The sequence below is a fragment of the Aulonocara stuartgranti genome (genome assembly GCF_965226115.1).
Source record: "Aulonocara stuartgranti genome assembly, chromosome: 19".
In the NCBI taxonomy this organism is placed as follows: domain Eukaryota; kingdom Metazoa; phylum Chordata; class Actinopteri; order Cichliformes; family Cichlidae; genus Aulonocara; species Aulonocara stuartgranti.
This window is the reverse complement of record NC_138955.1, coordinates 17,530,277-17,555,457: the sequence shown is the minus strand read 5'-3', so window position 1 is coordinate 17,555,457 and position 25,181 is coordinate 17,530,277. Positions and strand designations below refer to the sequence as shown.

Sequence of the window (25,181 nt, the reverse complement as noted above, 5' to 3'; positions counted from 1 at the left end):
GTGGCATTGTAAAGCGCTTTGGGTGCCTTGAAAAGCGCTATATAAATCCAATCCATTATTATTATTAAATATTCGATATACAAAATTGCTTTATCTTTGAGACACATGAAACAAACAGATTGTCCTGGCATTTCCTATGTCTAGTTATTGATGAGTCCATGCTAAGATATAACTAAGATTTTAAAGTGCAGTTTAAAATAATCTCGTTTTGTCACAACAGGTCTAGGATTTCTCGTTTGTGTTTTGCTCGACCAGATTAGCTGATTGTTGTGTGAGTGGTGTTCCAAACATTTGTCAACACCTGAGAAGTTGAAGAGTGCCCTCTGTTGGACAGTCTATGTAACATCAACACTCGTAACTCGATTGAAAGGTGATTCTCCTGGTTTTTTGTTATAAAATTTTCATTTATCACTCATTATAAACGCTGATAGTATTATATTGGCATATAGGAGCACAACAACAAGTTTGAGGTGTTGATTGGCAACCAAATTTCTCCAAATTCTCATCATCTGTGGGATGTGCTGGACAAAGCAAGTCTGACCAATGGAGGCCCCACCTCACAACTTGCATAACTAACGGATCAAACGGACTAGCGGAACAATGTTGTCACACTTTACAACATAAATTTGTTTAAGCTTTTTTACTGTTTCTTCTCCCACTGCAGTCACATGATTTTCCAGATGCTCTGCAACAGAGCAGTCTGTCACTCCACAACAGCTGAATTGGATAAGCAGGAAAAAAAATGTATAATAATAAATATAGTAATAATAAAAACGGCAATTTCAAAAAAATGGGAGATGCACGTTTTTCCAGATATACCAACAAAAAAAATCACAAATCTTATGTCTAAATGTCAGAACATGTTTAGTGTATATATATATATATATATATATATATATATATATATATATATATATATATATGAGACACACACACACGTTTAGCAAAAGCAGGCAGCATGTCACAGAACTTTCCATAAGTCATCTATTTCTGCCTAGAATTGTAAGCTTTTTTTTTTTATCAGTTTTTATCATTTTTATCAGTATTTTACAGGTTAGTAATTACATTTATTTTGTTTGATCTGTCAGGCTGTTTATGCAAATGAGCCCAACAGGCAAATGGTTTTATTAGACGAAGCATTTGGCCTGGTAGCCTGTCTGCCCCTGGGTGGGTCCGGGATGGGAGTGAGGTTCTGGGGGAGCTCCGTCTCTGGGCTGAGGCCCTGGCCGGGCCTCGGGGCCTTGGGACCTGGTTTGTGTGTTGCCGGGGTTGTGGGCGGGTGGGTGCATGGGGGCCCATCCCTGGTGCAGGGTGCCGCCGGTGCATCGAGCCACCTGGGGGGCTCTTCAACTGGTGGGGGAGATTGTCACACCTTGCAGGAGCTTTCCTCTCCTCAGGAACTCTCTGCAGGAGGGAGAGATACAGGAGAGGTGGAGGAAGATCTCAGCCTGGGCGTCTATTGTCTCATGTAGTCTGGAAGATGAGTGGATGGTGGGGTGGGTGCAATTTTCTCTGTGGTGGGGTTGGGTGGACTGTCCCGGGCTCTGTGGGGCCGGGGGGCGCTGCTGCGCTGGGCCCCGGTCTGGATGGGCCTGGGCCCCCTTTCCCTGGCGGGTCGTGGAGTATGGGAGTGCCTACTGGGGTCAGCGGGGGAGCTGGCCCCAGGGAGGGGTCACCTGCCCCTCCCTTCATTCCCTCCCCATCTCCAGCTGCCTCCCTCTTCCCGCTCCACCACAACCACCCACACATGCAGGGCCTTGGAGTAGGGGTATGTCACCAGGGTGCAGAGGAGGCTACCCCCCCCTCTGTCCCCTTCTGGCTGCCTCTGCCTCAATTTTATCCCACAACTTAGACATTCACATTACTCACACTCTCATTACACATACATATAGGATCTTGGGGGTGGGCACGATACACGGAGTCCAAAGTACCATCAGGGTGTACACCTCACCCCTGGCGTCATTGCCCACCTCTCAATTTTGAATACACGTAGACATTGAGGGCTAGCAGGAGGGACCATGCGCTTACCTGCTGCTCTCTGGCAGGTAGCTCCATGCCCTCCTGGGTTTTAATTGCACCTTAGAACACACATGCATCAACACTACAATGAGCGGGTGGAGGGAGGTTTGGAGTCTTCTCTCACCCCCGTTCTCTGCGGCCTGCTGGAGCGGGGGGGCTAGGAGTAGGAGTTGGCCGTCCGACTGCGGTCTGGAGTGTGGGGCCTCCCTGCTGCTGCGGGGTCGGGGCGGTCTGCCTCTCCCCACCGCAGGGAAAAGGGTAACACCACCTGGGTCTGGGTGCAGTTCCCCCCTCCAGGGGCAAGGGTACCTAGACCCGGTTCGTAGAGTACACTTGGGGAGTGTGATCGTGTGTACAGCGTCTCTTTATGTCTGTCTCCATGTTGGTTGAGTGTGGAGTAAGTGCATATGAGAGCATGAGGGTGGGAATGGATGTTTGTATATGTGTGTGCCTGTATGTCTGTGTCTATATGTCAGGTTGGGTATCAGACGCCACCTCTCTGGGGACATCTCAGGCCCTCCAAGGTTTGGAGGCCTATCTCCACCCACCACCACTTCCCCTGCCAGTGGCGGACTCCCTCAGACATCGGTGCGTTGGTGGTTCTTTGTGTCTGGGGATGGGCGTCCAGGTACACACCGGCTCACTCCTTGGCGGCCGCTTATCGGGGCCTGGAGCCTGGGGCTCGCTCGGGCCACTTCGGAGGTGGGGTGCCCCCGGCCTCTCGGCCTGGGGCTCGGTCACTCAGGCACAGCTGGCTGCCGGCGGAGCTCACGGGCGCGTCACTGCAACTCCCCCTGGCTTCTGCTCCGCGGCTGCTGAGTGAGCCCTCATCTGGGACTCTCCTCAGCTCTCACTGGAACAGTGGCGCGGCTGCCCCTCTGTTGGTCTTCCTTGGTCTCTTGTGTTCTGGGGGCCTCTGGATGTCTGGAGTTTTGATCTCCTCCATACCTGCTTCATACCCTGGAGGACGGGGCTGTGGCTTCCCACACCCTCTAGCAGATCGTTACATGGAGAAACCTTTGGAATGCAAGCATGCTGATCCACACAGGTATGCACACAGGTGTACACACGGGTATTCACAGACGCGGACTACAGCTTTCTTGGCTGCTGTCTCAAAGCACATTGTGCGCTGTCTATCTTGCGTGCTGCACAATATCGTTTATTATTTAGTATCTACTGATATCTACTGCTAGCTAGTTTATTGTGATGGTGCTGGTTTTTTTATTATGTTTCTCTTTGTTGTTTGCTTTCTCTTCTGTTTTTTTTCTCCATACAGGTGACCCAGGTGTTTGTTTTTTTTTGTTTTTTTTTTCTTTCTTCCCCCCCTTCTCACCATCTCTTCTCCCCTTTGGTTTTCTTTCTCTCCCTCTCTTTCTTTCATTCTTTCTCCCTGTCCTATCCCCCAGTCATGTCTGTCCCGTTTGTAGCAACTGAAAATACAGTGGGGCAAAAAAGTATTTAGTCAGCCACCGATTGTGCAAATTCCCCCACTTAAAATGATGACAGAGGTCAGTAATTTGCACCAGAGGTACACTTCAACTGTGAGAGACAGAATGTGAAAAAAAAATCCATGAATCCACATGGTAGGATTTGTAAAGAATTTATTCGTAAATTAGGGTGGAAAATAAGTATTTGGTCACAGACCTGTAACGTCTTCTGTAAGAAGCTTTTCTGTCCCCCACTCGTTACCTGTATGAATGGCACCTGTTTGAACTCATCATCTGTATAAAAGACACCTGTCCACAGCCTCAAACAGTCAGGCTCCAAACTCCGCCATGGCCAAGACCAAAGAGCTTTCGAAGGACACCAGGAAAAGTATTGTAGGCCTGCACCAGACTGGGTTTGGAGGCCTATCTCCACCCACCACCACTTCCCCTGCCGGTGGCGGACTCCCTCAGGTGTCGGTGTGTTGGTGGTTCTTTGTGTCTGGGGGTGGGCGTCCGGGTACACACCGGCTCACTCCTTGGCGGCCGCTTGTCGGGGCCTGGGGCCTGCTCGGGCCCCTTTGGAGGTGGGGTGCCCCCGGCCTCTCGGCCTGGGGCTCGGTCACTCAGGCACAGCTGGGGGCCGGCGGAGCTCACGGGCGCGTCACTGCAACTCCCCCTGACTTCTGCTCCGCGGCTGCTGGGCGAGCCCTCATCTGGGACTCTCCTCAGCTCTTACTGGAACAGTGGCGCGGCTGCCCCTCTGTTGGTCTTCCAGGGTCTCTTGTGTTCTGGGGGCCTCTGGATGTCTGGAGTTTTGATCTCCTCCATACCCGCTTCACACCCTGGAGGACGGGGCTGTGGCCCCCCCACACTCCCTAGCAGATCATTACATGGAGAAACCCTTGGAATGCAAGCATGCTGATCCACACAGGTATGCACACATGGGTATTCACAGACGCGGACTAAAGCTTTCTTGGCTGCTACCTCAAAGCACACTGTGCGCTGTCTATCTTGCGTGCTGCACAATATCGTTTATTATTTAGTAAATATTGATATCTATGACTAGCTAGTTTATTGTGATGGTGCTTTGTTTTCTCTATTATTATGTTGCTCTTTGTTGTTTGCTGTCTCCTCTGTTTGTTATTTTTTGTTTGTTTGTTTTTTTTTCTCCATACAGGTGACCCAGGAGTTCTTTTTTTTTTCCTCTCTCTTCCCCCCCCTTCTCACCGTCTCTTCTCCCCTTTGGTTTTCTTTCTTTCTCTCCCCCTCTTTCTCTCATTCATTCCCCCTGTCCTATTTATTAAAAAAAAAAAAAAAAAAAAAAAATGACAAAGGATGAACTGAAGCTCTGCCATCACGTAATGTCGCATACTGCTGTTTCTGATGTCATTTAAAAAAAAAGAAAAAAAAAAAAAAAAAAAAAAGAAGCATTTGAAAGTCCTGGAGTGGCCTAGCCAGTCTCCAGACCTCAACCCCATAGAAAATCTGTGGCGGGAGTTGAAAGTCCGTGTTGCTCGGCGACAGCCCCAAAACATCACTGCTCTCGAGAAGATCTGCATGGAGGAATGGGCCAGAATACCAGCTACTGTGTGTGCAAACCTGGTAAAGACCTATAGTAAACGTTTGACCTCTGTTATTGCCAACAAAGGTTATGTTACAAAGTATTGAGTTGTATTTTTGTAATTGGCCAAATACTTATTTTCCACCCTGATTTACGAATAAATTCTTTACAAATCCTACCATGTGGATTCATGGATTTTTTTTTTTCACATTCTGTCTCTCACAGTTGAAGTGTACCTCTGGTGCAAATTACTGACCTCTGTCATCATTTTAGGTGGGGGAACTTGCACAATCGGTGGCTGACTAAATACTTTTTTGCCCCACTGTAAAATAAATTCATAATTATTATAAAGTTCAATCAAATGGACCAATATGGCAAGGCCGTGATGATCCACTTGGTAAAATAAATCCACTTGGCATCTTTCTTGGCCTTAAGACAACAATTCTGATGGCTAAAGATCCAAACGGGACACAAAAAAAGAAAAAAAAAAGACGAAGCATTTGGCAAATTGTGGAACATTCAGTCTGCCCTCTGACTGTGACTCGTTGAGTAAAAAAATATTTACCTACTTTCAGTACTTGGCAGTTATTCATTTAGATTCCACCATGTCCGTGATGTCTGCATAATTGTGTAACTCACAAATGAATAATTTCGGTAAGCAGCTGGAAGATCACAGCCTACAAGCCTTCAGCCTGACAAGATGGAGAGTTTGTCTTCAGGCCAGGAAGGTATTTGACAGATAAGAGTTCAGCTCATCAGCCAGCAAAACTCAACAAGACACTCTTTACATTCTGCTAGATGAAACAATAATTTCTCACTTATATACAAATATACAAACAGATATTTAATACTTGACAATACATCTATTAAAGCTGCTACTACTACCACTGTTACAGTTAATACAATAACTGCTAATGCACAGAAGTGGAAACATTTGAGCCCTGTACAAAACAAAGTACCAGATCAGCAGTAGTAGTTTTCCTGCTGCAGGAATTTTATGTGGAAAGCTTCATAGACATAGACAGGAATCCAGACCAGTATGAAGACGAATGTATTGCCTTCAGTATGTAAACTATAACTGTGTCATCGCTGGACTTTCTAAAAGGACGATAATCTCAAACATATATCAAAAATCAATATCTTGATTTTGAATCCAATTTGATTAAAAAGTAGTGACACCATGGAAACCAGAGAATATTAATAGGCTAAATGCTTTTTATTCATAAGAGATGGACAAGAATTTCAAATAAATTAAAGTTTGGGAGAAAATACCAAAAAGATTTATTTTAGGTCATAAAGACAGAACTATGCTCCACAAAACATTGATTTTCGGGTTGAATTCTTTTTACTGCCTTTCTTTTGGGAGAAAACTGGGTTTATTTTTATTGCTTTTAAAAAGCCCAATATTATGGTCTCAAAGTTCTCTCTATAGAGCTATACACAACCTTATCTTTTATCTCTTTAGCTGAAGTGATTTCTCACAATATTTTGCCTTTTGAGGGGTTTAAATATTTTTGAATGCAGTTCATTGTTGGTGTATAGTATAAGCTGTGTATTTATGAAATTACTCAAAGTTATTGAAGCAAATATAAAGAACTGCAGAATATCCACACGCAGTATATACCTTTGCACGTTTGCACTATGTTTTGTGCAAGTTTGTTATTGATTATGCTGCAGGATGGACATGAGACATTTTATTAAATGTTTCATCAGAATCAGAATCAGAATACTTTATTGATCCCTGGGGGAAATTATTTTTTGTTACAGTGCTCCATTTTAAACCAACATTAAGACAAGACAGACAATACGCTAACTAAGAATAGTACAATATATACATATATATACATACATACATACATAAGTCACTTATAAATAAATAGTTGGAAAAGAAACATGTGTAGTTGTAGCAGCAAACAGTGTGTTAAGTGGATGCGTTGTACAGGGAGATGGCCACAGGCAGGAATGATTTCCTGTGTCGTTCAGTGGTGCTTTTCGGTAATCTCAGTCTCTCACTGAACGAGCTCCTGTGACTGACCAACATGTCATGGAGTGGGTGGGAGGTGTTATCCAACATTGTCTTTATCTTGGACAGCATCCGCCTCTCCGACACCACCTTGAGGGAGTCCAGCTCCATCCCCACAACATTGCTGGCCTTACGGATCAGTTTATTAAGTCTGTTGGCATCTGCGACCCTCAGCCTGCTCCCCCAGCATGCAACAGCATAGAGGATCGCACTGGCCACCACAGACTCATAGAAAATCCTCAGCATTTTCTGGCAGATGTTGAAGGACCTCAGTCGCCTCAAAAAATAGAGACGACTCTGGCCCTTCCTGTAAAGTGCTGTGGTGTTTTTAGCCCAGTCCAGTTTATTGTCAATGTGTACTCCAAGGTATTTATAGTCCTCCACAATGTCAACACTGACCCCCTGGATTGAAACAGGGGTCAAGTGTTTCCTGGTCTTCCTGAAGTCCACGATCAGTTCCTTGGTCTTTGCCACGTTGAGCTGCAGATGATTCTGCTCACACCACGTGACAAAGGAGTCGACCACAGCCCGGTACTCTGTCTCATCATCCCTGCTGATGCATCCAACCACCGCAGAGTCATCAGAAAACTTCTGAAGATGGCAGGTCTCTGTGCAGTGATCTGTGAACCTTGGTGACCTTTGCAATGCAGCTGAATCTTTTTGTAACATATTGCAAAGCTTACAACCTGCATTATGATCTAATATAAAGTGCTTTAGAGTTTTCCCTCTGAAATACATCCAAAACATAAAAGATGTGCTACTATAATTATGTTTGTAATAACATTTTAACCTTAATCCACAGTAATGCATGTCTCAGCCTGTCTTTCATTTTCCCAAATGCTTTTTGTTTATGAGTCATTAAAATCTTAATAAAACTGAGTTTTACAGACAATAGATAAGAAGCCTAAAAGCTATAAAATACAAGTTTATATTAGAATTCAGACAGTAAGTAAAAGCATCATAAAAACTTGTGTTACAATTCTTAAAACAAGAACTGTCTTTTGTTTAGTTTAAGTTGCTAAATTTGGTGTATTTTTGATTTCCTTGTGGAGCTGATTACAGCAGATTACCAGAAGACTGCTGAAAGGCATTTCCACATGCCTGGTTTGATCTCTGGGCAACACTGACTGAGCAGTCTCTGCAGATCTGAGGTATCTAGCACGCTTGCACTATACAAAGAAATCGCTGGCATGTTTTGGACCTAGATCTTTGAGACAATAAGAAGGGCCTTAAATTCACTTCTTTATTTGACTGGAAGCTACTGCAAGGATCTAATAAATGGGCTGCTTGTTTGTTTCACACACACAGCTGTCAAACCATTTACATGGGAATAACTGATTACTGAAAGGAATGCTCAAACTGAGCCTTAAGCTCAGCATATAAAATGCTAATATCCACACAAGGCTCCCAAAAATTCCAGACCTGAAATATTACCCATACCCTTAGTTACCTGGATGAGCACTGTGGGTCTATAACTGCAGAATCTGTTAAAAGCACTACAGAGAGCAAAACAGAATCTCAGATGGTGAAGAAAGGAGCAAGTGGGAACAAAGGTGGGTAGGAAAAGATAATGGAGAAAGATGTATGGACTTGAAACAGAGGAAAAGCAAAGGTAGGAAGTGTGAAGGGCAACACGGGTTGCTTCAGGTAAATGTGAATATTGATTTAATTAACACTTAACTGTGTTGACTCTTGCTCACACACACATACACACCCTCTCCATCTCCCGAAACCCTCTCTCTGGTAGAAATTTATCATCAGTGTCTTGTTTTGGGAAGGTGGTTATTTTGCTCGGAGGAGAAATTACAATGGATTCCCAAATCCATTTTCTCCTATCAATTATTCAGATGTGACCCAGGCTCATTATGCATGGAAATGTACTCAGTGCATTGAGGGGGAGACTGTGTAAGAGTTTAACACCACGTGATCACAGTCGACCGTGTGGGAGTGTATATGTGCACATGCAGATTTTATGTCAAAGATTGTATGTCTTCCAGCAACTGTGCACCTGTGAAGAGTATTAAGTCTCACGTGCATTCATTGAGGAACAGCTGTTGTTGCATGTTTATGTATTTGTATTCAGCTGCCTCTTACAATACCTTCTAGAGCAACATGTCCTGTTTAATAAGATGCCAGTGACTGATAACGGGAGCAGGTTAAATAATCGGTCAATTACTAATTAATGATTGCCACTTTTTCATAAATTATTACTCTTACAGTGTTCCTTATTGGCATCATATTTTATAACTTCAACGCTTAAAGATGCTAACACAAACCTTTTAAAGCAAATGTTTCTAAACTCAAACTGCTATTTAAAGCACACAAAAAAAATCCTGTTGTTATGTCCCCTTCCACTTGGAATCCAGCATTCATCTAAAATGCATGCTGGATCCCACCCAGTGTCTCAAAACAGCAGTTAGTTTAATTGGGTTTTCATTTTTGGTAAGTGGACAAAAATCACAGGAGCCAGGTGGTGAGCAAAGATTATGCTGGTGTGGCCAAAACCTCACGGTAGACAATTTACTGCATTCTCGTGGTCTCACTGTGGATTCTTTGACAGAATACTGCTCAGCTGTAGAAATAAGGTTTCATTAACATGTTGATGTTCTAGGTCCAAACTGAAACTACAAAGCACAGCACGCAAGTAAGACTTTATCAGTCTAAACTGCAAATTTAATAAATTCCCAAAATAAAATTTTAGGCTAGCATACAACAACTGATTTTCTTTTTCTATGAATTACTTACTTATATTTTAATCTATTTCCATCATTACTAAGTTAATAGTTTATCCTCAGTTGTAGCAAGTTTGTAAATTCATATATTTCTGTGAATAACACCACAAGGTTTACAAGACACCATACACCCTACAGTAGGCATGTGAGGCTATATTAAGCTGCCTTCCCCTAATAACCACAAGGTTTGTTGAAAAGCACCCAGAGCCAGATATTGTTTCCATTTGCAGTTCACTTCTTATAACTTTGAGTATGTAGCTAATAAACATATACTGTGTAGCTTGTAGAATGTTCCTCATCAAACGAGAAGCACAATGTTGTTAGTCTGTAAATTAGCACTGATTAGCCACTATGTGTGTCTGTAGTTTGTGTCTGTACTAGAGATGGACCGATCCGATATTACGTATCGGTATCGGTCCGATACTGACCTAAATTACTGGATCGGATATCGGAGAAAAATAAAAAATGTAATCCGATCCATTAAATATCACGAAAGCACCTCACAAAACTTGCAACACGCCGTATCTCACCTCAGAACGTTAGCACGTCGGAGCAGTATGCATCACGTCGGCTGTGGCATGCGGGACCTGCATGCGTCTGGAGAGCATTTGGAGCTTAGCTAACAACCCAGCATTTCATCTCCGACAAAGTTATCCCGAGAGAAGTAAAGCAAGTGTGTAAGTCCATCTCTGAATTTTTGTAAAGCATTCCTGCGTTAAGCTTAACAAGCGACTGCCTCTTCTTGCTGCTACTTCAATCATGAAACTGCTTAATGATCAGCTGATCGGCTTTTCTGTCTCGAGTCCGTCTCTCTTCTTTGCTTTTGGCCCACTTTGCACCAGAAAGAGGAAACCAGCGGCTGAACAACAGCAGCACGTTTAAGCTTGATCAGCTTTTTTGGGAGCATTTCAAGTTGCTATACATCAATACAACCATTATAGCCCAAACTTTAATAATATGTCTGCATTAGGTGCATAGTAATTACATAAATTGCAAAAAAGTGCAATAAACTACAAAAAAATTGAAAATCGTTTTTGTTTTTTTAACATATATTTCTAGTTAGAGAAATTTAAGAGGCTCATTCCTCAAAACTGTAAATACAAAAAAGTTGCACAAACTAGTTTCCCACCACAGGAAATTTATTTTGAGTGTCTTCATAGTTTTATTTTTGAAATACACCAATTTTTATACACTGCAGGAAAAACGAAAATAAATATTATAGTGCAAATTTGCAAAATAACAGCATATGCATCAAAATAAACTATTTCCAGCAGTGCAATATGAGTCCTAAGCATCCCAGAAACGACACAGAAAGTCATAAACTCAAACATAACTTTTTAAAACACAAGTATAGGCTCATAAGGCCCCGATCGTAAAAAAACTACATTTCCGCAAAATGACGTCACTTCCGGTTTCGGGCAGGTCACGCGGTCATGTGATAGTTCGCGCTGATGGACGTAGGAAGTGTTACAAACAGCTGATCCGATCGGCGAAGCGTGTTTCTGGAATATCATGTTTTTGTTGCTGCAAGTGATTTTTATGCAGTTTTTGCAAAGCTATATGTGGAAGGAAACTGTGACCTAGGACAAGCTGATGGCATAAGATGTAAGTACAACTCCTCTGGTTTCATATGCAAAAAAAAATTATTGCGCTAGCTTACGTGGTTGCAGAGCTACCGGGATTTAAAAATAGTTACGCAAAATGGAGCGTGCCCGCTCCGATCGGCTGTAAACACTATATCGGATTCATATCGGTATCGGCAGATATCCAAATTTATGATATCGGTATCGGTATCGGACATCCTTAATATACATTGTTTACACATAATTCTACTTATGTTTGAATTTGTGCACTTACATTTTATGTGCTGCTTTTTTAGTAATGCAGTGAGCTCAAAGGAAAGACACCACACAAATCCATGGATTACAGTATGCATGGCGCTCACAGTTAATTTTGTCCTTGCTTTCTGTATATAATTTAGTTATGATAGATTTTGCAGAAAAGCTTTCAGAGCTGTTATTTCCTTCTTGCTGTGATTTGAAAAAAGAAAAAAAGAAAAACAAAATAATATTATGAGGGTCATCTCAAATGTTCTTCTTGTATTTCCATTTAAGACTTCCCAGATTAATTCAGCCCGTCAGGGGTTTTCATTAATATGCTTGAGCCTAGCTGATATGAAAGAAGAAATATTCTTTAGCAGAAAAGCTTGCCCAAAGACATTCAGTCAAAACCCCTAATGCTTTTGAACAGTATCCAAAAGAAGGTCTTAGGTAGCTTAACTTCACAAGTTCAGACATTTTCTCAACCATTACAAGTGTGGATGTAAGTTAAAAACATTTCTGAGGTCAAATGTGCAAAGCGAGACATTTATAAAAATGAATGAAAATGCTTGAAGCTTGATGTTTAAATCCACATGCTCACACAACCAAGGTGTCCATTTACATGATGGCATGTTGGAACATGAGAATCTTTCAATACTTAGTAAGAGGAACAAAGGTCAGTAAAAAGCATGGATTGCATAGTCAAGATGTAATTTGTTCTGCCACAAGAATTTCCCTGTTGTCTTTTCTTTACACTTGTTCAGTTATTCTGTATCTAAACCTTCTATATGCATGAGTACAGAACTTGTTCTTCTAATAGATGGAAACTGATTTAATTGCCATAAAATGGATATGCCTAGTGGAAATTAGAAAAGAAAATACTATAGGAAAAGTCTCATACTGTGATTTTTATTTGGTAGCTTGATGCAAACTTAGACATTTTCATAAATGCTTACTTAAATTTTTACATATTTGCATACATCAACAAAAGGAGTGTTGAGAGAACCTAGTGTTGCCGGTGCAGAATAATAAAGAGGCTGATGAAGTTTAATAAAGATAGAGCAAGTCACAAATACACTTGCCAGACCTGATAGGTTGCTCTGAGTGTGTGCCTGTCTCCATGCTCCAATTATTTCTGTGATGCTAATCAGGCAGCAGCAGCCTGATTAGTATGGTTGTCATGGTAGCACTCCTGGGATCTGACAAGAGTTTCTGGGATGGATTGACAGCATGGCCCTTACTCTGAATGACAATAGCACCAACAACCTCAATGGTGTATTTAAAAGGAGTATGTAGTATAAACATGCTCAAAGTGTAATAAATATGGATAATAAGTTACAGTCATAAAAAAATATAATATTGCATGTAAGTCCTGAAACTGATGTTTTTTGCAACATCATGATTTTTTTTTTTTTTTTTTTAAAAAGCTCTTTCTTAGTAATTTTTGAATATCTATTTCTGAAAAAATGACCAAGACATGCATGAATCATATGCCCTTTTTGATTCTTTCCTTTTTTCATGGAAAATAACGTGCGTTTTATCAACATGGCATGCCTAACAGTCACAGCTGTAGGAGAGTTCACAGCTCAGACGCAGAATGAATATGTATAATATGCGTGAAGCTATGATAGGTTGCTGTTTAAGAAAAAAAAGCTTCAGTAGAGGATAAAAAACCCCACTTATCTGCAATCAGATAAGTGCAGATACCCTATATTCATATTCATATAGTCACAAAATACAGTGAGATGAATCACCATTTACGTTGTCAGGCACGAGCTGTTTATTGACTAACAGTACTGAACACTAAAGTCAACCATTGCCAGCCTTCAGTTAAATTCTTATCAACTGTCAAAAGCTATAGTGAGTAAAATAAGAAGCTTTTCACCTAGAGAGGATGTATATGTTACTGCTTCCTTCCACTGATAGAAGTAGTCAAATTAAGTAGTCTGACATGTAGTGAGACTGCACGCTGTAGACATGTTGTGTCAGGCAACATATTATCTTACCTTGTGCATTTTCCCTCTGAAGACTGAATTGTTTGACTGCTTATGGGAAAAAGACTTTCCTAGAAAATTGCACGCATGCTTGTTGCCTAAAACAAGGTCAGGAGCATATAAAATAGTAAATGAAAGCCATGTCACAAACGTGCAATAAAATACAATGAACCTAAAAATGTGACTTTGTTTCACAGGTACTGAGCCTAAAAATGGTCTTTGTAAGTATTTCAGTGCTCTTTGTAATCAAAGGATGTTAGGCCACAAACATGGTGATGGAAATATAACTGCTACATTTATTATCTTCAATGGCAACATTATGTTGAGTGAAGAAGAAAATGATGTGTGCTGAATGCATTTGTAATTCGGTGAAGATATTGGGGTGGATTTTAGGCTTTTCAGAATATTAAACCCACTGAGACTTTGGTCCTGAATTAGGTGGTGTTTAGGGGCCACGAGGATCCTGTTCTTCACATATCAATAAAAAGACGCAATTATGGTTTGGTTTTATGGCACAGTTGGATAACACAGATACTACTTTTTCATTTGAAAGATGATCTGTCAGGAAGCAGCTGTGTGTAGGCAGGCGAGGACCCAAACGTGCGACTCACAACACATAGGGATAAACTCAAAAGGCACGGCTTTATATAACAGGAACACACGGAGCGATACAAAACTACACTGGGAGACATTAAAGCTGAGGCACAGGGAAGACACGAGGAAATGCACACAAACATAAGGGACCACACAACACCGACACAGAGAAACACAGGGCTTAAATGCACTGGGGCATAACGAGGGGAATGAGACACAGGAGGAGAAGCTGGTTGTAGCTGGGAGTAATTAGACTGGACGAGACAAGGGAAGCAAAACTAGAAGCAATGACACGAGACACAGACCTTCAAAGTAAAACAGGAAATGCACTGACTGAACCCAAGACATGTAAACTTAACAGACTGGGAAGAAAGAACATAGGGACCTGAAACATGGGACAGAAAGGCACAGTAGACACAACACGGAAAATAGGGAAGCCATCACACAAAACATAAGAACTAAACCCTTGACAACCATAACTGAAACCTAGAGAAATGACAATAATCAAAACAGTACAACCAAGGACTTAGAACATAAACCATAATATAAAATACAAGACCTCAAAATGCTGGGTCACAAAGACCCAGAACCGTGACATGATCTTTTATGATTTATGCTGATTTATATGCGGAGATAAAATGAGTCAACTTTCTATGAGGCGCTTTGGTTGGCTGTTGCATCTTACACTAAATAGTAGGGGTGCAACGATACACAAAATTCACGGTTCGGTTCGGTTCGATACTTTGGTATCACGGTTCGATATTTTTTCGATACAAAAAAATGTTCATGCATTTTTAATTTGTCATTTATTAAAATTATAAATATATATTTTAACTCAAAAGTACAGTTTTTAAATTTAACCCTAACCCTTGTGCGTGTTTTTTATTTTGACAGCGAATGCGCACCTGCGGACCACTTATGTGCAGCCCTGGTTATTTAGCTCATCATATTGCAGCCACAGAAATTCTTTTGTCCATGAAACCATAAAGCTGCACTTTCTTTTTGCCTTATAGTCTGATTTGTCATAACTTCTCCGTTTTGTGGTAAGCTTTTCTTTTCTTTGGCTGTCACTTCTTCACCCTGACCTGTCTTATTTGGCTCAGCAGAACTGAAATGCTTTTACACACGCACTCACATAAGCTCAGCGATTCTCTGCGCGATCAACCTCTCACATGTTTAAGCTTGCTGCGGGAGATTTCACTTGTCATGTTTGCATAGTAAGCTAACGATTAATAAGACGATGTCAGAGGAATTGGTGCACAAATTATCATCACTCACAGATCAGTGCTGTCGCTCTCTATACACAGTTCGCGGGATTGCAAAGTGAAAGCAAAAAAACAAGCGCAAATTCAAACGCGATTTCAATATGTCACATATTGACAGTGGCTCACCGATGCCAATGACATAATTACCCAGCTACATTTCTGAAAGAATGCAAAAGCATTGACATATATTTTTCCTACAATAGCCCGACGGGCAGGGAAGAGATAGATTTTGGTAGCCCGACTGAAAAAAATCGCTAGCTCCGGGACGTCGGGCTAGCGATATTGCGAGCCCTGTATCTGATTGAGGAATCACTCATCTTTGGAAAAGAGAGTTTATTACAGAGAAATGTCTCTTTCCAAAATAAAAGCTATACTATCCGCTTCTTCTGGGCTATATTCTCAGCAGCATAAGGAGAATCACGTGCTAACAGCTGTCTAAATGACTCGGCTAAAGTTAGTAGCATGCTTGTTGTTTTGGTCTTTGCACTAGGATGATGTCGGCGTAAATGTGCAGTCATATTCGTTGTGTTCCCACTAGTGCTTTCAGGTTAATCTCGTTGAAATAACCTTAACGCCACAACACGGCAAATCTCCGTTAACGAGCTACCGCCGATCGCCCCGTGTGTGGGGCTAGACGGCCAACACGTTAACGAGCTAACTGCGCTAACACACTAGTTCCCACCCATGTAATTGAGCATTGCATGGCACATCCAACATACTGTTTTACTTTAGTCCATGACTCGCTTACCTTCAGGGTCATACGTCACATGAAAACCAAAATAATTCCAAACGCCAGATCTGAATGAGGGTGGGGGAGGTCCATGTGTCTTGCTAGCTTGCCCTGCGCTCTTCCTTCTGACTATGCTGTCTGTGTTGAGTGCTCAGTGGATCTGCGCTCGACAGTGCAGCCTAGGCGGAGTAGTCGAACGCAGATTCACTGAGCGCTCAACACAGACAGCATCGTCGGAAGGAAAGTTGATAAAATAAATTACAAATGTTGTATTGTTCGATACATATGCGTACCGAACCGAAAGCACTGTATCGAACGGTTCAATATCGATACGAATATCGTTGCACCCCTACTAAATAGGTCATTTAAATGTGGAGACATGCAGAAACATGTCTGATATTGTGTAGAAAAAGTCTGTGTGTATAATTTGGTTTAAAAATAACAGTAAGTTCCACTGTATGCATTCATTCACTCTTAGATTTCTTTTCTTTAGATTTTAATACATTGCACTACTGCATTAAATATAATGAAATTTAATTTCTGAGTCTCCCAGTGCTTGAAAATCACACCTTGCTGGGATCTTCTTTAATTGGTTCCAATGATTGAGTTTAATGTGTTATTTTGAAATTAACTACAAAACTAACTAACTTAGTTGGACTCAACTACCAGGTTGGTGTTCCAGCTCCCCACTTCATCAAAGTGCCAGTGTGTTTAAACTGATCTGTGTATTGTCACAGTCAATGAATCTGGTCAGCCGGTCTGCAGCTCTTCGGTTAGCTGATTAGTGTGGTTCAGGATAAATCACTGTCATTGTTGGGAGTCTGCTGGCATTGTAGATGACACATTAATAGAATTAAAGAGTCACACATGCAGAGGCAATAATTCACAGCTTCACTGGATCACTGTTGTATCGATACAGAAGGGTATGGTCCTGGTGTTTTCTAATTTGTGTCTGTGCTTATTAACTGAACATACTCTGGGTGGACATTTCAGTGTTGTTTTACTTAATCATGGGGAAAGAATGCACGCAGCATTGAGCTGTGGAAGAATTATACTTCAATAAGATTGATTTAGGTTTTGAAAATGTGTGCAACAATCTGGAAAAAAGTGCAAATATTCCTACTGGCAAAACTACTGTTGATTTGGAGGCTCAGTTTTTCATGCCAGTTTTTGCAAAATTTAACAGAAAAATGGTGGAACAAGTAGGAGAACCAGAGAGGATGCCACAGTCCTTCTGTCCATTTACATTTAGGCTGCCTCAGTGTTAGTATTTAAGACTGACTCCGTGATGTCATCATCAGGTCTGTGTGGGAGGACTGGTTAACGCCCAAGTAAAAAAGCAGTACATCAAAATATCAAGAGTACATTAGTATATAGATTTCTAGGTTGGTGCAACCAAAATCAAAAATACCTTTAAGTCCACTGTATGTGAGTATCTCACTACCATGCACACACATAAATATTCAAAATCAATCAGGATTTTGGTATTTCATATAATCCCAGATCGACATGGTAGACCGTATTATTACATCTACTTTCTATGAAAAAGTGAGCAGAATTGTGTTAATGTATTCATTTTAAAATCTATCCTGGAAGAAAGAAATGGGCTTATAGTAACTGGCTGGAAAGCCGGAACGTCTTCTTTCCTCATTTATCAAAGCTGATAAAACTTACAGCACTGCTGCTGGACGCTATGAACTGCCAGAAATCTTCAGTATATCTGTGATGGTGCTTATAAGTCCAAAGGATCATGAAAACATATTAAATCTAAAGTTAAGAAAGTGCTCTTGCATAATGAAATCATTTTTTTCTCACCAGAGTGCACTGCCTCCTACCAACTCTGATATCACATCCAATTTATCCCAAGATAATTGGTATAAAGTCAAAAAGCATCTTAGGATTAAGTATAAAGAGCTCTTCAGGCCAGTTTTGCTATTCATGCTAACCCATTTTGGCCATTTACAGCATTGAATGTGATGCAGATTGGTTAGGGTTAAGGTACAATATCATTCAAGAAATGACACTAAAACCAAATATGCGTAGTGATAAGATGCAACATGCCTGTTAATCATGTGCAATTTCGTAACGCGAGGCTTGAAGCAGTGAAGAAAAGGCCTTGCTTTTTCTAATTTTCTAACTATTACAGCCTTTTAGCTGTGTACTGAAGACATAGTTAGCAAATAGCTATTCAAACTTCCTGTTCTTGAGCAACAGAAGTGGCACCCTGTGTGGTCTTCTGCAGCTGTAGCCCATCTGCTGCCTTCCTAACAGCAGTCTGGCTATTCTTCTCTGGCCTATGGCTTCACACAGGCATTTTCACCAACATAACTGGTGCTCAGAAGATATTTTATCTTTTTCAGATCATTTTCTGCAAATCAAAGTGGTGATTTTGTTTCTGAAATGCCCAGACTAGTCATTGAAGTCATTTAAATCACCTTTACTCCCAATCCTGATTATATTTTTGAACTTTAACAGGTTGTTTTAACCATGTTCAGATCCTAATTGCACTGAGTTGCAACCATGTGATTGGCTGATTAGATATTTGAGACAAATAGCAGTTGTGACCAGTCAATATATACTAATGCTAGTTACCAGAATAATAATCAGAGTCAGAAGAATATAAATAAGGAAACATCTCACTGCATAAATATTTAGGAGCAGGCTGCATATATTGTTTTCTAAGCTCATATTCATTACCTTAAATAAATGATAAGTTTTTTTTTATGGGTTTCCGTGTGTTATTATTTGTAATTTTTTAATAATATTAAGGGGTTTTGTTCTTACAGTTTAATTGTATGCTTTTATTATTATATTTTTGTTTGACTTGGAAGACACATCACACCTTATCACTATTTTATACACCCGTGAGAGTTCATGTCATGTAAGAACTCCGCCATTGACCAATCAGAGTTAATCTTGCTTGCACCTAAAGACCAATAAGAGGCCCTGGCGGGAAGGATGAGGGGGCAAGTCATGGGGTGGTGAAATGTGACATGGCTGCCAGAGCAACATGTAACAGACAAAAGGACTCTATGATGATGATGATGATGATGATCACCAAAGAGCACTATGGCTGGAAGAGATTACAGTGGTCCTATCTATTCGGACGGTGAGATGCAAACCACGGTTGTCAAGCAGAGAACAGCAATGAGCAGAGTTAATAGCTCTGCCCATCTGAGTTGGCGCAGGAGTGAAGGAGTGGAGAGGAGGACGTGTGAGGATGCTGCCCTGCCTGAGAATTTTAATGGACTTTTATTGGACATTTAGTGGTTTTAATTGATTGGCTGTCATTGCTGGAATTTTTTTATAGGTTTTTTTTTTTTAAATTTAAATTCTTCTTGTCCCTGCCTTGGCTCTTCTTCTCTACTGCCTTGGCTCCCCCACTGCTCTTCCTATTTTAGAAAGCTTTTCCCTTCTGATCAAACCACGTTGCATAAAGACCCAAGAATTTCTTAAGGTAACGAAAAGGAAGACAAAATCGAAGGCAAGCATACTCACAAATATGTAACCCTACTGCAAAGCATCATGAGGGAGGAAGCTGCATTTGATAAAAATTGATGGGTTCTAGACTTCAGTCATTTATTGCAAAGGGTTCAAGTATTACAGTTCATTGTTACATTGTATAAGCCATTTAAAAAGTATCGAAAATGACTAATACTTTCATTTAAACTTTGAATAAGAGCTCAAAATCAGCATTTCAGTCAGACCTTTTATTCCTTGGATTAATTGTATATAGCAGTGTAGTCAAGAATATCTCCATCGTTCTATTCACACATATAAGACAGATTAAATATCAAAATAAAAGATCTAGCCACACTGTTACTGCATTGACATGTTGAGTACAAAAAAGCTAACTATTATAATTGGATTTCTGTTGAATTCAAAAAATAGAATAACCAATTGCCTCTTGTTTTAATGTGCACTTGTGAGAGAAAAATTTAATGACTACTTCGGTTTTGAGTCTTTTAAAAGAAATCTTTTTGGAATAAAATGCAGCGAACCCATCAATATGTCACATCGTCTACTATTGCTGGAACTGTCCAGCAGGTTTAAAGCAAAAGCTAAAAAACATTCATGAATTTAAGCTCATTTTAGGCACTTGAGACAGCAAGGGTAGACTTTTCTCTCGCTCACAGCTTCTTCAAATATGCTTTTTCATACATGAAGTAGAGCTGCATAATGTATTTCATGGGTTCAGTAGAAAAGGAAAAGAATGTCACATTGCTTTTAACTGTGATTCACACAGACTAAAAGTGAGTTTTCTGCTGGGGACAAAAAAGTTATACTTAACTTTATTAAATTGATGTTATTTGGTGCAGTCTAAATGTTAATACATTTCCTTGACTGGTGAGTCATATGTCTGCTTTGAAAAGGAATCTATTTATATGTAATGAATCATTTCTTACACTTAAAAAGAAATTCTCATACATGTAAAGTGAACAGTCAAGTAGATTGTTTTTCTAAACTTCAGTAGTTTACCACCTGTAAAGGTATCTGCATCTCAGAAAAGGAGCCCACCTCTCACATGAAATAAGTGCAGCATATATGTCAGTTTCATCCCGTTTTTCTTTGTCACCTTCCATCTATGTCTGTGCTGCCATGTCTTGTCCTTGTTAAGATTCCTAACAGGCACCCGGGAGGCGTCAGGAAACAACGAGTCACTAAACGAACAGACAGATTGTTAATTTCCCTCCTCTAGGCACAGACTGCACAGGGTTGAAGTCCAATCCTGTTTGCAGACTGAGCAAAATACTGTCACTTTTATTAGCTTCCTGACCACATCAATCTGTCTCTGTGTTTGTGCCCTGTCTTTCCACCCTCGACTTCCTTCTTACCACTGACATATTTTTCACTCCCTCTATCCCTCTTCTCCTTCACTGATCTTCTGTCTCTGTCTCCCTACTGGGCAAAGTAAGCTAAAAATAAAAAGTGACACATTGTATATTAATAATATATTGAATATGAATTAGACAGGAGGGTTGAGTCACGCTGAGGGATTTTTGAGACTGAAGAAATAGCCAACTAAGAGTTCGTTAAAACACACCCAACCTTTGACCAGAAAACCCAGACCGTGTTGGTAATAGATCAATCATTCCAGCTCTTTGGGAGAACAAACCAATAAACAGTAGATGAAGGAATTGCCTTCATCCACCTTTATCATGATGCAAGACAGCAACTCTAAACAAACTGCTCAGAGACCTGAGGTCTTGCATTGATCTCAAATTCCAAATGGAAGCACAAAAACATGATTTTTTTCCCCTCGACTATTTACATACTTTTTGAGGGCAGTGTACATCTGCTGCAGTGAGGCTTGTATTAACAAGAGCCACTAGCTCCATCAGCAACAGATGGTATGGGGGCTTTGTGTTTAGCCTCTCTTGTTTACATTCTGAAACAGTGGAGAAAAAAAAACCTGTGGTTTACTTGAAAAAAAGCTCACTGGACAATAGATGACTGTAGTTGTATATATGAGCAAAACTCAAGTAGTTCTTGCATTTTGAACATTTGAAGTGGAATATAAGTTGAGTACACATTCTACTACCTTTGTATCTTCTACATTATGTCTTTGAAGATGATGCAGACTTATAGCAGCAGTCAAAGGTGACTTGTTTTTGAAGTATGCAACTATTATTTCATAATGTTTTTAATTGCTCAGCAGACAGTAGGAATATTCTAACTTTATACATCAGAGGAGAGAGTCTTTTCCCCCCTCACACTGTCGGTTTTCGTTCCTGTTTGACAAACACTGGGCAGGCTGCCTTTTTATTTCTGGTGGATGGACACTCTACTTAAAGGTCAGACTGATGAAGTGCTGCTGAATTCCCATCTCTGCTGAGGACTTCTGAAAACCCCTTAGAGTACTGTTGGATTCTTGGTCAGATCCTCCACAGAGGCTTTTTGTTCTCAGTTACTCAGTGCAGCTAACTCTGGGAAGAGCGCTAGTGTTTCCAAACTTTTTCCACTTTACTGAGGCCACTATGTCCTTAGAAAATTCCTAAAATTTAGGCTACAGTTGTACTGCAGACTTCTACAAAGAATATTTTGCTATGAAAGTGAGACCTTAAACAAAGGTGTGTTTCCAACACATTAATTATTCACAACACTTAATTTAGGAGAATAACCCGAAAAGTTTAGCAGTCTGCATATCTCATATCTGCATCTGTGGTCATTTTAGGTAAAGCAGATGCATTACAACTAAATATACAACAGGTCAGGTAAATGTTATTCATCTTCAATTCCTATAACAGACATATCTATGAAGGCTTTATGAATATTTAGAAAATGTCATGTACTGTGTGCAACAGGCAGGAATGGTGCACCAGAAGTGCAGACTCAAGGAGGGGAAAGTGCATTCAAAACAGCTTTATTGCTGTACAAAAAAATAAAAAAATAAAATAACTAAACTGAAAATACAAAATAACTTGATAGGCAGGGCAGGCGAACAGAACACACAGCATGGGATGAGAGAGATCGCCACACAGACCAACAGAAATACAGGGCTTGAATACACAGAGGGAGCAATCAGGGAATGGGAGACAGAAGGGAAGCACAGCTGGGAAAAATCAGACCTAACTAGGCAAGGAAAGCAAAACTAGAAACACTGACATGAGACACTGACTTTCAAAGTAAAACAGGAAACAAAACAGAGACGCTGACTTGACAAGAGGATACAGCTGACAGGGGAGACAGAAAAAACATGCAACACACAGAGATAAACCAGAAGATTAAGAACTCTAACATAGAAACCAAAAGACTAGAATTTATAAATAATAACAACAAAGTTCAATAATATAGCAAAACTCCAAACACTAGGTCAATGACCCAGGTACTCTAACAGAAAACTTGTTTGGCCTGATGAACATCATTAAAACTTTCCAGTTGCTGTTCCTCTTTTATAGTTGTTCTTGCTGCTGCTCTGTAGCTTATCGACAGAAAAGGCAATATAAAGCACTCTTACTTCTGCATGTAGATGTCAGTTATTGTGATGTCGACCACCACATGGCAACGGTGATGCTACCTCATTTGGGTTGAGAAGAGACAGTGATTGATGGCCAGGTGTCACGCAGCAAATTGTCCATTTCCACTCACACAGAGATATGCATAAATGCTTGCATGCACCAGTACACACAGAGTAAATGCCCACCCGCATACTTACTCAGCCACGCAAACACTTATTTATCACACACACACACCCTAAACTAAATGAAAAGTACTGTGGCAGTCGTTCTCTGTATATTGCTTCCCATCAGTCACAATGTTACAAGTGGTACAGCTACCTGTAAGACCACACTAGGATATACACATACATTACCTTGCATCAGGTAAACTATAATAAAATGAGCTTGGGAGAAGCAGTGAGAAGATGCTTCAATGTGAGTTTATTCTGATAAGGTATAATTGCTGGTTACATTCTGTAAATTGGGCCAGGAGATGAGCATGGTAATCAATATATATTTAGATCTTAAAGAGATAGCTCCACCACTGCCTTTTTAAGAAAGAATTTAAAACATGTAAGCAAAGCCTAGATTCTGAATTAAATAAAAACAAAACACACTGCTCAGGGGGCTGGACAACATAGGTGTTCCTAGTGATGGGACGTTCTGTATCGAGGCTTCGGAGCGTGTGTCGAGTAATGGAGGGGGCGTTTCCGCGAAGCGCGTATCGAGGCTTGCTTCATTTATGGGAGGAGCTGAAAATGATGACGTCCGAAGCCTCGCTGCCCGGCTGTACCACGTGACTGGTTCATGAAGTGGTTCGAACTTTGCCGCGAGATATGACAGCGATATAAACCCCTCAGACTTCAGTCAAAATGTGGGTGTTTGATGGAGAGTTGCGGTTAGTGTGAGTTTGGAGACCGTTTGGAGGTTTATGAGAGTGAGGAGAGAAAGTCTGGAGAGAATGGAGCCAGCTAAGAAGAGGAGGATGTCCTCCCCTGTGAGGGAACATTTTGATCTTATTCCTCCCAACAAGGTATGTAAATTTCTACAGAAGATGTATTTTCATGATACTGATGGTGCAATACAATTTATGTTAAGCTGTCTTGACTTTTGTACAAGGTGAAGTGTTTGCTATGTGCCAGGGAGCTGGGATATAACAACAACACCTCATCCATGCTTAGGCACTACAGAGCTTTGCATGAGAATAAGGGGAACACCGATTGTGGAGCAAGACCAGGTGAGCCATCAAATGCAATGATAATATAGGATGCAGTAATGTTACTAAATGATATAACAATATTATACAACTGTAATAAGTTACGTGTGTGATATTTATATTTGTGCTTTGTCTTTATTGTCTTTCCTCAGGAGAACAATCTCAAATAGATGAAGACCTGGTCAGCATGGTGATTGAGGACTCACAGCCATTTAGCATTGTGGAGGACAAAGGATTCAAAAGACTTGTTAAATCATTAAATCCTAGCTATGTTCTCCCCACTAAAAAGGTCGTAAAAGCAGTGAAAATTTAGTTTTTACAGAATAAAATGTGAACAGGCAGGACTGAGGCTCAAAGCCTCAGTGTGTAGCTGTCCATACCTCAACGTTACAAAAGCACAACTACTGTCCACACCCCAACCACACCTCACCTCACAGTAAATGATCATTTCCATTTCAAGCATTTCCAAATAATCATTTCCCATACTGCCACTATAAATATACACAGTATACTGCCATCACTACAATATACATGTTTTACACACTCCTTTTGTTGTTGACATTTACAGGCTGTGTGCAAAATGCCACACTCTTCAAATTCATGCCAGCTATTATTTTTACGTCCAGTAGGTGTCCTGCTAGAGCAAATGAAGCTTCATGAAGCTTCGCGTTGGGGTGAACCAATTGGATGAAAAGCTTCAGTGCTTCATGGGGCTTCATCTGCCCATCACTAGGTGTTCCTTAACAGCTCAGTACTCGGACCACAAACTAAGCCCAAAATGACACTGATGCTCACCTCAGTACTAAGGCTGGCCCACTGAGAGAAAGAAGCGCTTCTCCCCAGTTTTTATACTGCAAGGGTG

At 40.8% G+C, this 25,181-nt stretch overlaps 2 protein-coding genes across 2 annotated transcripts in view; one reads left to right on the top strand and one right to left on the bottom strand.

Moving 5' to 3' along the window:
* The window catches only part of LOC309695819 (uncharacterized protein), a 79,922-nt gene extending 67,074 nt beyond the window's left edge, over nt 1–12,848 (bottom strand). Inside the window, exon 1 of the mRNA XM_082516728.1 lies at nt 12,834–12,848. The gene's annotated coding sequence lies outside the window, so the exon portion shown is untranslated. The remainder of the gene's footprint in view (nt 1–12,833) is intronic.
* Nucleotides 12,849–23,910: 11,062 nt separating this feature from the next.
* On the top strand, nt 23,911–24,950 carry LOC309695826 (uncharacterized protein). The gene is made up of 3 exons (XM_082516739.1): nt 23,911–24,136; nt 24,223–24,340; nt 24,472–24,950. The coding sequence occupies exons 1-3, from the start codon at nt 24,035–24,037 to the stop codon at nt 24,630–24,632; spliced, it is 381 nt and encodes a 126-aa protein (XP_082372865.1). The 5' UTR covers nt 23,911–24,034; the 3' UTR covers nt 24,633–24,950.
* The last annotated feature ends 231 nt before the right edge of the window (nt 24,951–25,181 follow it).